We start from the raw sequence: 12,613 nt of genomic DNA, 5'->3' as shown, positions 1-12,613 counted from the left end.
ATTTCCAACTCTGGAGGGTGATAAGAAGTATTTGTTAGTAGCCGGTAAGAAAGCACTCAACAGGAAGTAACTAATTAAATCTCCCCTTCAACTGAAGTCTGGGTTGATGTGATTTACAATATTTATGTGATGTGAGAAGCTGACACTTCTTATAATGAGACAGGAGTTGGAAAAAAAATTACACTCATCTGGAAACCCTGAACTCACTACACCAGATCCTCTAAGATTTGAATTTTAATAAATAAATAAATTTATTAAAATGAACAGATAATTTTCTTATCTCATGAGTAAAATGCTAGTCACTATTCTCCACTGGGTTTAGAGTCCCATTAAAATTAAAGTTATGGCTATATCTGCATTCATTAAAAAAATAATCATCTACTTTACATCTAAGATGACTGCTGAGTTGTACACGTTGCTTCTTCAAGGACCTGACCGATTCTATAGACTACAGTCAAATGAAGGCAAAATGTCCCCCAAAAGTCCAACAGTAGACTAGAAGGTTTCTAATCTAGTGTTTTTTTTTTTTTCTTTGATTGTTTATTTTAAAACTTCACCTTGAAGTTACATTGAAGAAGTGCAGGTGCTTCAATCAGAAAACTGAAACAGTTTGATCAGCTGTGACTGGTCATCTTTGTGCAGACGACACTGTATTCTCATTTCCTTCCATGAAACCACATGTCTGCCTGATAACATGCTGTGTTGCACAACCTTGTACTGAGGTTAGAGTGGGGAGGGGCAAACTTTAATTCATCATTCGCTACCTGTCCAAGCAGGCTGCAGATACCGGCTTTGTCGCTGACTGGTCTGCTGATTTTGGTTCAGTGTCAGCCAACGGAGAAGATGCTTCAGGAGCTGAGGAACCTGCTATCCCTGGAGGTCCGACTGTGGGGCAGGAAGGGGCACAAGAAGGGGTGCAGGGTGAGACTCGGGGCTGGCCCCAGGGAGAAGGGATTCAGCCAGGTGGAGAATCAACAGCAATCACCCGGGACACTGAAATCACACCAGCTGAAGATGAGGTTAGCAGCTGGGAATCTCAACCTTAGGATTTATGGATTTACTTGATCGTTTTCTCATTAAATCAAGCTGTAGAATAAGAAGTAGTTGGGTTAGGGTTAGTTACTCACCGACCACATGTCCCATGGTACAGCAGTCTGAAAGGAGCAAAAATACTGAATAACTAACACAGTTTGTGAGGTACTGGCAAGAAGAAAGGAACAATGTTTGGACTGTTTGATTTGTCAAATATATTACAGTTTAAGAAAATTCATATAAAACTGCTTATCTTCAGAAGTATTTTTTACTACAACAAGAAGAAATATAAAAATCTAATCTGAGAATTAAGGACCGAAGAGCTACTAACAGGTGTGTCAGCAGCTGAAACGCCACCTGTCTTCTAGTCTGTTAGCTGATAGCAGGTGAATTATTTATCAGTTTGCTTCCCATTGTCATCATTACAGTAAGTGAAGACTCAGCTCTCAATCGCTCCTGCCGAGATGTCAGAAATAAGACCTGTGCACTGCTATGGTTTTCAGGTGTATGTGTGGATGCTTTCGGGTAATAAAGGGAACCTGTGGTACTGGTGAAACGCTTTCATCTGGTTGAAAAGCATCAAAGTCCAGATCAAGAAGAGATTCGCCGGGCCGTTCATTGGGCTGCGGATGACAGTGCAAAAACAAGTAAGCAAGTCTGTCACCCACACGACATCTGCCGTCATTATTCACATGGACTCATACCTGTGATGGCGAAGGAGCAGGTAAAAATTCTCCACCAAAGAGGTCGATGATCTGTTCCTCTGCCACCTCCTTGGTTGGTGTGACCTTTGGTGGAGGAGGCACCGGTGGCCCCTTTTTAAGCTACAACGAACACAGCGAGCTGTTAACAATCATTGTGAAAAAAATAAATAAATAAAAACATGCTGCCAAAGACAGACACCTTCTGACAAACTGTTTCAATGTCTGCACCAGCATTATGTGTCTAATCACTGCCACTGGACATAAAACACAAGAATCCCACAGAAAATGGATAGAGGCTAAAGCACTAAACCAACCTTTAAAACAGGGCTGGGGAACTTTCCTCCACCATAACATGTTTACTTTTCAGCTAAATTGTAAAAGTATGAAGCCAAATTTACTTCAATAGATGATTAATACTTATTTTAATTTTGATACCGTTTTTGAATTTGTTCATAGATTAGACAGTGATAGCTGCTACGTGCGTACAGATCACACAGAGTTTATGTCTGAGATCTGAGACCTTTATCACACAAGTACAAAATAAACCAGTCTGAAAAAAACCTTCAACTGTTCTGATGGCAGACGGCAGATTCTACAACACTGGTTCCTGTGACATCTTCAGAACTGTTGTGCTTTCCAGGAATTGGAGACGCACTCTACCATTTGCCTCGGCCCTGATGGAAAGCACGATGAGGTGAAATGAAAGAGACCTGAGAAGGGCTCGGTCTGGTGTTTAGAAAGTTTGACTGGTGCATCACTGATTAAACATTTGGTGGCAGACGTAGCTGATGTGGCTCTGCTATGGAGAAACAACATCATCCTTTAGATTAACTCGCATACTTCACTCAGTTCTTAGTGAGGGTGGCCTCCTGGAATGTGAATGGGTGCAGGGATGCAAATAAAAGAGCCTTATTAGCTGAGGTGATCAAACAGAAGAGACTAGTGTCGCGGGGTCCTCTCCTAAACTTCTCCCGAACAAATGCAGGCGTAGTCAGAAAGCATTCAGTGTGGATAATTTATTCTGCCGGCCTCCCAGGTGCACAAAAGATTATTTACAAAGAAAATAGGAAACTAACTTAAGTCAACACAAAACAAACATCTATATACAAAACACAGTCTGCATGTTACCCTCTCTGTAACATCTCACTGGAAAAGAACCCAGGTAGGCCCTGACCGCCTTCTTTTATACCCCATAGCCCCTCCCACTAGGCGTAATAGTCATTTCTTTATTATTTCTTTTACCAAACAATCTTTCCCCCCTCAGCTTATTTCCCGCTGTATTCCTACAATACATATATGTATATACAGACATTTATGGCCAATTCCAGGCAGCCTACAGTGTTTCACAATAACAAAAAACAAACCAAAGAATAATGCAGTTCACGTGACCTTTCAAGCGCGCGCGAACCCACTATTTAAACCCCGGAACACCATACCATCGGCTTGCATAACCCCCGTATAATCGGCGATCACAGCGAGTCTCCGCGACCGGCTTTATTAAAGGTAAGTGGGAAAATATGTTGGCCACCCTCTGCGCTGCTCAAAATATACCTCTCACCCCTTTTTGTTTATCTGCCTGATCAACGAAAAGACGCGCAGCCACGGTAATTGTAGAAACTAATGGTGGTGGTGCGTGTATGCGCCCAGATCAGCTGTCTGCGGCCCGGGACAGTGTAACTCCGTCACACTAGATATAGTCTTTCTCCAAGAAACACATACTGACAGTTTAAATGAAATAGACTGGGATCTGTGGTGGGGAGGGCAGAAGTTTCTTAGCCATGGGACAAATTTTAGCGCAGGAGTTGCTGTTTTATTTTCTCCTTCTCTAAATGCAAATATTTTCAGCATAGAGATGATAAAGGGCAGATTCCTTTTGGTGAAGGCTGAAATTGAAGGTTTTAGTTTTACTTTTGTTAATGTCTATGCACCAACCTTAGGGTCTGAACGTGAGATTTTGTTTAAAACATTAAAAGGAAAATTAAGTGGTGCTGCTCAAGGGGACTGTGTTGTGTTGGGTGGGGACTGAAATTGTTGTCTTGACTTTACTTTGGATAGGACTGGGGCGGAGCCGCATCTTCAGTCATCTTCTGCTTTATCAGATGTCCTACGGAAAATGAATTTGGTTGATGCATGGAGGATGAAGCATCCCTCATCCAGGCAGTATACCTGGATGAAAGTGACTGATGGCAGGATTAGTGCAGGGAGATTAGACAGGTTTTATGTGTCTGTTTCATTTACTGCTCGAATTTTTAACTGTCAGTGTTTTCCTGTTGTTTTTACAGATCATCGCTTAGCTTTAATGGACCTGTTTCTATCTACCACCAGCAATTCCAAATCTTTTTGGCGGTTTAATATAAAATTTTTGCAAGATCGGATATTCTGTGACAATTTTAGTTTTTTGGGGGATTACTGGAGATCAAGGAAGGCTGATTTTGATTCCCTTACTCAATGGTGGGAGGTAGAAAAGTCCCAAATTCATGTATTTTTTCAGCAATCTAGTTTTCTTTTTAACAGCCAATATCATGAGAACTGTGCAGGAACTTGAAAAAGAGATAACACGTGTGGAGACTGTCTCTGGTTCACAGTTAGGTCAGCAGGATAATGACTGTCTACATTCTAAAAGGCAAGAGCTTAACCATTTTTTACATGAGAGAGCAAAGGAGCTTTGGTTCGAGCATGTTTCACCAGGCTCCAGGACATGGATGCTCCAACCACATTTTTCTTTAATTTGGGGGAAGTCTGTGGTTCACAGGATGGTGTGTCTTCAGCTTTCGGATGGAAAGGTGACCACAGATCCGGCTGAGATGAGAAGGCATGCAGTGGCCTTTTACACGGACTTGTTTAGTGCAGATAGCTGTGATGTGGACTCTGCTTCAGACCTTCTGCAGGGGCTTCCTCAGCTGTGCCCAGGGGATCGGGACGTTTTGAACAGGGATATGACCTTGGATGAGCTGTCTGCAGCGGTGTCTCAGATGGCTTCAGGCAAAGCTCCAGGAATAGATGGTTTACCATCAGACATTTTTAAGCACTTCTGGAGTCTTCTGGGTCAGGACCTGCTGGATGTGTTTAAGGAATGTTTTATAAAAGGGATACTTCCAGCTTCCTGCAGGCGTGCAGTTATCTCTCTCATACCAAAGAAGGGAGATTTAACCCTTCTTAAAAACTGGAGACCAGTGGCCCTTTTATGTGCAGACTACAAGATTCTTTCCAAGGTTTTATCGAACAGACTGAAAATGGTCATTGAACTGCTGATTGGTTTGGATCAATCTTACTGTATTCTGGATCGGTCTGTGATTGATAACTTATTTTTAATGAGAGATGTGTTTGATATTTGTAAAGTGTATAATGCTAAAGTTGGCATCGTTTCTATTGATCAGGAGAAGGCTTTTGACCGTGTGGACCATGATTTTCTTTTTTCCACCTTGAAGACCTTTGGTGTTGGGCGGGGGTTTCTGACTTGTGTGAAGCTGTTGTATAGCGATGCTTGCTGTGTTGTGAAGGTGGGAGGGTTGAGTTGTCCTGTGCCAGTTCGGAGAGGGATTAGACAAGGTTGCCCTATCTCTGGACAGCTTTATAGCATTGCTATTGAGCCTTTTCTCTGTAGACTGAGAAGCAAGTTGAAGGGTTTCTCTTTGCCAGATATGGTTCAGAGCCCTCCTGTCGTTGTGTCAGCATATGCTGATGATGTTAATGTTTTTATTACGGATCAAAGGGATGTGCAGGAATTGCAGGAATGTCTGGTTTTGTATGGAAACACTTCCTCAGCTAGGGTTAATTGGGATAAGAGTGAGGTCTGTTTGGTGGGGCAGTGGAACTTGTCGAGTATTCCCAAGCTTCCTGGGAACCTTCGCTGGGGTCAAAGGGGCATTGAAACTCTTGGGGTTTACTTGGGGAGTGATGACTTTGTGCAGCAGAACTGGGAGGGAGTGCGGGAACAGGTGGAGGCTAAGCTGTCTAAATGGAACCGGTTGCTCCCCTACCTGTCCTACAGGGGTAGAGTTCTAGTAGCTAACAATCTAGTTGCCTCATCTTTATGGCACAGATTTCTTGTTTTAGTGCCACCACCCGGTCTTCTGGAAGAGGTGCAGCGGCTTCTGGTGAAGTTTGTCTGGTCGGTACAGCATTGGCTTCGTGCGGCGGGCCTGTATCTTCCTGTGGCGGAGGGGGGACAAGGCCTAATAGATGTTTTGTCCAGAACTGCAACCTTTAGACTACAGATGGCACAGAGGCTGCTGTATGGCTGTGGTCACAGCTGGATGACTTCTGCTCAGTTGCTGCTTAGGAGAGCGGGCCGGCTTGGATTGGATAAACACCTCTTTCTTCTGAAGTTGGATCAAGTGGATCTGTCTGGACTTGTGCCATTTTACAGCTCGGTGGTGAACGCCTGGCGGACGCTGAAGGTTGCACGTACTCCTGACCCCAGACCTGGGATGTGGCTTTTCGAGGAGCCACTGTTTTTTAATGACTTTTTTCCCAGCACTGTATTTTCTTCTGCTACAATAAGGACCAAGTTTGTGGAGGCTGGCGTTGTCAAACTGGGTCATCTTACAAGGATGTCTATGGGTGCACTTGGTGGTGTCACAGGCATTAAGTCATACAGAGTGCCGGAGAGAATTATGGAGGAAGTTTGGCAATCTCTGTCGCGATCACTGAGAGACTTTGCTGGAGATCGTGTCCTGGCTGATCAATGGGCTGATGACAGCGAATATGTTTTCCCTTCATTGATGGTCAGTCCTGCCTTTGAGGAGCAGCCTGAGGGGAGTGGCATGCTGCTCTCCCTGGGGACACCAGTGCTGGATAGCTTCAGCTCTTGTGGCAAGAAGCAGCTTTATTTATGCTGTGTTAAGGTGCTGAATTTCCGCTCTCTGGTTGGAATCAGGGAGTCAAAATGGACTGAGTTTTTTGCTTCGGTCTCTACCCCTAAAGGCAGGTGGAGTGTCCTGTATAAGCCTCCTGTTGAAAAACGGATGGCTGACCTCCAGTGGAGGATTATACATGGAGCAATAGCCATGAACAGACACAGAGCCCACCTGGACCCAAGCACTGGGGAGGGTTGTCCTTTTTGTTCAGAAAGGGAGACGCTGGAGCATTTAGTGGTCTGTTGTCTGCGGCTAGTGGGTTTATTTTCTTTGTTGCAGGAGTGGGTGGAATCTTTAGGGGAGACTTTCTCTGTACCTTTGTTTGTCTTTGGCCCTAAGTATTCAGTGCAGAAAAGACGGACCTTGGTTCTGATTAATTTTTTGTTTGGCACAGCTAAGCTGGCAAGATGGAAGACTAGGAAGAACCAAATGTTAGGTGAGGGTTGGACTGATGTTGTGCAAAGTCTAAAGGGCCTGTTGGCATCCCGTCTGAGAGTAGAGCATGCTTTTTACTCTCTGACTGATAGACTGGACTCCTTTGAAACTATGTGGGGGATTGGACGGGTTTTGTGTTCTATAGGAGCAGATGGGACACTTGTTCTTAACTTTTAAGTGTGTGTGCTGGGTACCTTAGTTAATGGTTAGTGTACAATGAATGTTGCTGATTATGTGGTAGCATTTTTGTGTTAGTTTTTTTAGTTTCACCTTTCAGCCTGTTTAGATTTAACTGTTTGGTATTTTCAGTTAGTTCTGCATCCACCCACAGGGTGAGTGGTAGGGCAGGTCACCTACTTACCGGAAGGTTGGTGGTTTGATCCCAGTCTGCATACCAAATCTTTGGGCAAGATACCACCCCATGTTGCTCTCTGAAGCAGTGTGTGAATGTCAGAACGCACTTAAAACAAAAAACAGTGCTTTACTGAATGGTTGTATATAAGAAACAGTCCATTTACCATCTCTATGACATGATTACAATGTGAACCCCCACCATGTCAGACTGACAAGGAGGAATCAGACCCGACCCTGACTCATGTGTGGATCTTAACCCTCCTCCTTCAAAGTTCTGTAAGTAAGAAAAAACAGCAGAGTGCTCCTTTTCTTTCAGTCATCACTGAGATATGATGACTTGTTTTCATTCATTAGTACGGTCAGAGTGTGCTCCAGTCTGCCGTGGCTCTATTTTAAAATTAGACAACAAATGTTTTTTAGAAATGATAAATCTCCTTTCTTTAATTTTGGTTGTATTTCGTTTTTGTAAAAATGTTTTTGATCATTTGTACACCAACAAACTTAATTATTATTGTACATCATACATAAGAATCTGCACATTACACAGCCAGCATCTTTATTTGAGTCAATGAACCAATGCTCAGATATTCCTGTATTTTGTCTTAAGGTGTCTGATGAAATTTCAGTATTAGCAGCAGCTCATATGGGCTGGCTGACAATTGAGATCCTCCGTGTTTTGGTGTTTTTACACTATTTCCTGGTTAAGATATCAGCTCTTGCACTGCACCTTAGCAAACTCAACCAGTGTTGTAGAAACTTGCCATGACATTACAGACACACCAACATACACTGACATGTACAGAACGTTAAATGTTAGGAAAGGTCAGATCTCATGAACATCAGTAGAAACTAGGTGATGTTCTACTCTCGGGCTCTACTGTGTTATATATGATCTGCAGACTGTATATAACACTGCTGTAGTGATCTACAGACAGAGGCACAGACACAGGACAGACAGCTCTTGTTCACTCACCAAATCAACAGACAAAAGTGTGCAGCAAAGAAAAAACAGTCCCAGAAAGTTACCGTGAAGTTCAAACAAACACACACCACTATCAGTCATGCATACCCATCGATCGCTTGTTATTATTGTTCAGTCTGATCAGGTCGAGTTTTGCAGTTAAAGACAATGGTGAGCTGTGACTTTGACATTATTGATCACTGACAGAAATTCCCATTCGCAGCCTTTGAGGTTGGAACAGCAAAGAGATTTCCACCGTCAACAGTGGAGGACAAAAGTTGGTTAGCAGCACTGCCACAGAGTTCTGTTTTTAAAGGAAACACCTGAATGCTTTGGTAATGAGGCCATGTGATCGATCACTGCTGTGAGTGAGGTCGGGTGTTTAAAATTATTAAAATTTTCATGTTTTTAAAAACACAATCCAAATCCAGGGCTGTCAAACTCCAGTCCCTGAGGGCCGCTGTCCTGAAGCTTTTCCATGGTGCAACACACCTGAATAACGTTAGTGGCTAATTAGCAAGACTCTATAAAGCTTGACTGCAACCCCTAACCCTACTCAAGTAACTTAGAGTGAAGTAAAGGGTTTTGAAAAATGTACTTCTAAAAGTACTTTTATTGCACCATGTTCATTCACTCATGAGCTGCTGTTACACGAATCAAAGGGCTGAACTGCCTCCTCAGCTTGCAGTCAAGTCCTATAAAGTCTTGCTAATGTCATTCAGGTGTGCTGCAGCAGGGACACATGGAAAAGTTTAGGACCACAGCCCTCGAGGACTGGAGTTTGACACCTGCACCTATGAAATTAACTTCGGTCAAATATTCAAGTGCAAAACTAATTACTACATTTACATTTTTACAAACAATGAAAATTATTATTTTGTCCAGATACACAACTAGATCCAGTGACTAACATCTACATGGGAACTGACACTTACCTGCATTGGAGATTTGGGTCGAGGCGGTCCAGGTGAGATGGGACGGAGCATATGATTGGTGCTGAGATCTGGACTATCAGGTGGACTCTCGTCTTCTGGTGGTGATGGGGTTCTCGCGAGTCGTAGAGGTCCTGAATCACTGATGAACAGGACAGAAACTAAGCAAAGACTTCTGTCACACTCACATTCAAACTTAGTGTTGAAAATTTGTTAAATTGCTTATAAAATAATTAAATGAAGCCACTTTATTATGTTAATATATAAACAATGCAAATGTGCTCATAAGTGTGTTGGCGCATGTTTCAGGGTTGAGAGCTTCATTCAGCGCTGTTGTCTGGATTTGAAAATTCCAAAAATTTGAAAAACTCTGATTTCCAGGCACCCCTTGCTCTTGTCAGTGCCGCAATTGGTAATGACACGGGTCTGCAGACCAAACGTTGTGGGTTCGATTCCACCTGGTTCAACCTTATTGTTTTCCATTACGAATTAATACACTACCACAGACCAGCAATTTATATTGCTAATTTATTACAATTCTGTAAAGTTTTATGATTTTAGCAGCTTTTCTAATGTGGACCTCAGCTTCTTGTTTAAGCTACCAATTAATAGACTATGACACCGTGTGTGTGTGAGTGAGAGAGAGAGAGAGAGAGAGAGAGACTATTTTTAGCTTTTGGTGCGCAGCATCTTATTGTTGGATTCAAACTGAGCAGATACAGACTAATTGACTGGACACATTGTTTGCTGGACATGGGTTATGTGTCACTGCGTTTCTCTGTGTGTTTGTCCATATTTGCAAATGTTCTTAGGCATGTCATTTTTGCCTTAGCTTTGTGTATCTGCTGGCTGTTCCTTCCTGCTTTTCTAATGTTTCTGCCAATTTTTTCACAGTTGAACAAGTAGTTTTGAGGAAAGTTCAGCTTTTTTCAGCTGGCCATTTTACTTCTCCAATATTTCTGCTTAAGTTATTATTAGTTTTCTGCTAAATTATAGCAGAAAATATTTGTACCAAATCATATTATTCCTGCCAAATCATAGTATTTGTGCTAATAGTATTTCTGCCAAAGCATATTATTTCTGCTAAGTCATTGTATTTTTGCTCAGTCTTAGTATTTGACCCAGAAGGTTAAGTGTCTTCACTTCTTTTCAGCACAAAGTTTTGCTTCTCCACCTGTTACGAGCACAAATTTAAGTTTATTCAACTCTTTTCTGCAGAAAGTGCAAGTTCATAGAATATTATCATTTTCAACACAATTTTCAGTTTCTTCACCTCTTTTCAGCACAAGTTTCAGTTTTCCAGCTCTTTTCAGTAAAACTTTTAGCTCCTTCACCCCTTTTCAGCACGAAGTTCTGCTTCTTCACCTCTTTTCAGCAAATTTCAGCTTCTGCTCCACAGTGCACATTTTTTCCTCTCATCATATCTTTGTTTGGGACCAGAACTCGTTTGGCTCAGTTGGTTGAGCAGCTGCCGTGAGACCCGGTGGCAAACGTTCGAATCCTACCTGTGACGGTTGCCACACATCTTCCCCGCTTGCATGCACTCTGGTTTCTTGACACTCTTCACTGTACCCTTTTCACATACAGCCGTCTTGAGCAAGCACTTCTGCTTCTACACCTCTTTTCAGCAGATAATTCTGTTTTTTCAGTTGTTTTCAGCAGATTCCACTACAAGGCATTCACACTGCATTTTCGCAGGAAATGCAACTTTTTCTAGTTTGGATTACCGTAATGACGACAATATCAACGGCGCGCACAGCGTCGCTGCTTTCAGGAACCATTGGAATTTTTAAGATTGCGCGAAGATTGCGTGTGTTTCTTCAAGATGGCGCCGAGTATGGCAGCCTCGTTGCGAGCTCCCCCAAGCAACAGCTGTTTTCTGTGTTTAATTTTACTTTTCCTTTATTTTTTCACGAGTAGCACATGTCTCCTTGTGTACGACCGACAAACCTTACTGGACATAAAAGACGGTCTTTCTTATAACTGTCCGGAGTTCAAGTTTTGCAACACGGACGCTCCATTTGCAGACCCCCCATTCATCTCACCTGAGACGCCTTTGTTCTCTGTCCCTGGAGGCCGCAAACGCCGACGCAGAGGGAGAAGATCTGGCATTCTGGTTCGACTGAGACGGCGCACTAACAGACCACCGTTACCCAGTTCATTACTGGCTAATGTGCAGTCTCTGGAGAACAAGCTGTGCGAGCTTCGGGCACGGATCTCATTCCAGCGAGAGATGCGGGACTGCTGCGTGATCTGCCTCACAGAAACCTGGCTATCGGACAAGGTACCGGACTCCGCAATACAACTACCGGGGTTCTCTGTGCACCGCGCGGACAGGTCACAGGATCTTACTGGGAAAAGCAGAGGCGGTTGTGTATGTTTCATGATCAACAACAGCTGGTGTGATTATGCGAACGTGCACCCGGTCAAATCCTTCTGCTCACCGGACCTGGAGTACCTGATGATTAAGTGCCGGCCATTCTGGCTACCGAGGGAATTTACAGCAGTGATTATTACGGCTGTTTACATTCCCCCACAAGCCGACACTGACCGAGCACTCAGGGAACTGTACAGTGCGATCAGCAGTGAGGAAACCGCACACCCAGAGGCAGCGTTTATCACAGCCGGAGACTTTAATAAGGGAAACCTGAAGAAAGTCTCACCAAAACTCCACCAACACATCCATTTCAACACTCGTGGAGACCGGCTACTTGACCACTGCTACACCTCTTTCCGGGATGCGTACAAAGCCCTCCCCCGTGCCCCATTCAGCCAATCAGATCACCGCTCCATCCTGCTCCTGCCTGCCTACAAGCAGAAGCTGAAACAGGAAGCTCCAACCCGGAGGGCGGTGCACTGTTGGACGGACCAATCGGAGTCTACGCTGCGGGACTGTTTTCAAATCAAATCAAATCAAATCACTTTTATTGTCACATCACATGTGCAGGCACACTGGCACAGCACATGCGAGTGAAATTCTTGTGTGCGTTTTGATCACGCTGACTGGGAAATGTTTCACGTGGCTGCAAGGGACATTGATGAGTACACAGACTCAGTCTGCGGATTTATCAGGAAATGCGTGGAAGATGTCGTCCCATCCAGAACAGTTAAATCCTTCCCAAATCAAAAACCCTGGATTAACGGAGATGTTTGCGCGGCACGGAGCACCGCCTTTGCCTCCGCGAACACATCGGACTACAAACACGCACACTACCAACTCCGGAAGACGATCAAAGCAGCCAAACGTGAGTACAGGGACAGGGTGGCGCAACAGTTTGACAACCCTCGGAGTATGTGGCAGGGACTAAACACGATCGCAGACTTCAGAGGGAAAAC

The 12,613-nt window shown here is 43.7% G+C and overlaps 1 protein-coding gene and 1 long non-coding RNA gene across 3 annotated transcripts in view; both read right to left on the bottom strand.

Moving 5' to 3' along the window:
- Positions 1-1,021: 1,021 nt before the first annotated feature.
- The window catches only part of amph (amphiphysin), a 38,159-nt gene continuing 26,567 nt past the window's right edge, over positions 1,022-12,613 (bottom strand). Inside the window, exons 10-13 of one of the 2 annotated variants that reach the window (XM_040023492.1) lie at positions 9,281-9,419; positions 1,737-1,856; positions 1,572-1,655; positions 1,022-1,154 (exon numbers count right to left, since the gene is read on the bottom strand). In XM_040023492.1, the coding sequence (XP_039879426.1) occupies positions 1,116-1,154; positions 1,572-1,655; positions 1,737-1,856; positions 9,281-9,419 (382 nt within the window). In that variant the 3' untranslated portion in view covers positions 1,022-1,115. The remainder of the gene's footprint in view (positions 1,155-1,571; positions 1,656-1,736; positions 1,857-9,280; positions 9,420-12,613) is intronic. The other variant, XM_040023500.1, reaches the window with a different exon arrangement.
- Positions 9,965-11,196, bottom strand: LOC120728539. Its single transcript, XR_005694740.1, has 2 exons — positions 10,612-11,196; positions 9,965-10,550 (listed from the first exon to the last, which is right to left on the bottom strand). It is a non-coding gene; the product is annotated as an uncharacterized LOC120728539 (long non-coding RNA).

This window comes from Simochromis diagramma, unplaced genomic scaffold, assembly GCF_900408965.1.
Source record: "Simochromis diagramma unplaced genomic scaffold, fSimDia1.1 OVJJ01000385.1, whole genome shotgun sequence".
In the NCBI taxonomy this organism is placed as follows: domain Eukaryota; kingdom Metazoa; phylum Chordata; class Actinopteri; order Cichliformes; family Cichlidae; genus Simochromis; species Simochromis diagramma.
Note: the sequence above shows the minus strand (reverse complement) of the source record. Positions and strands in the feature narration are given on the sequence as shown.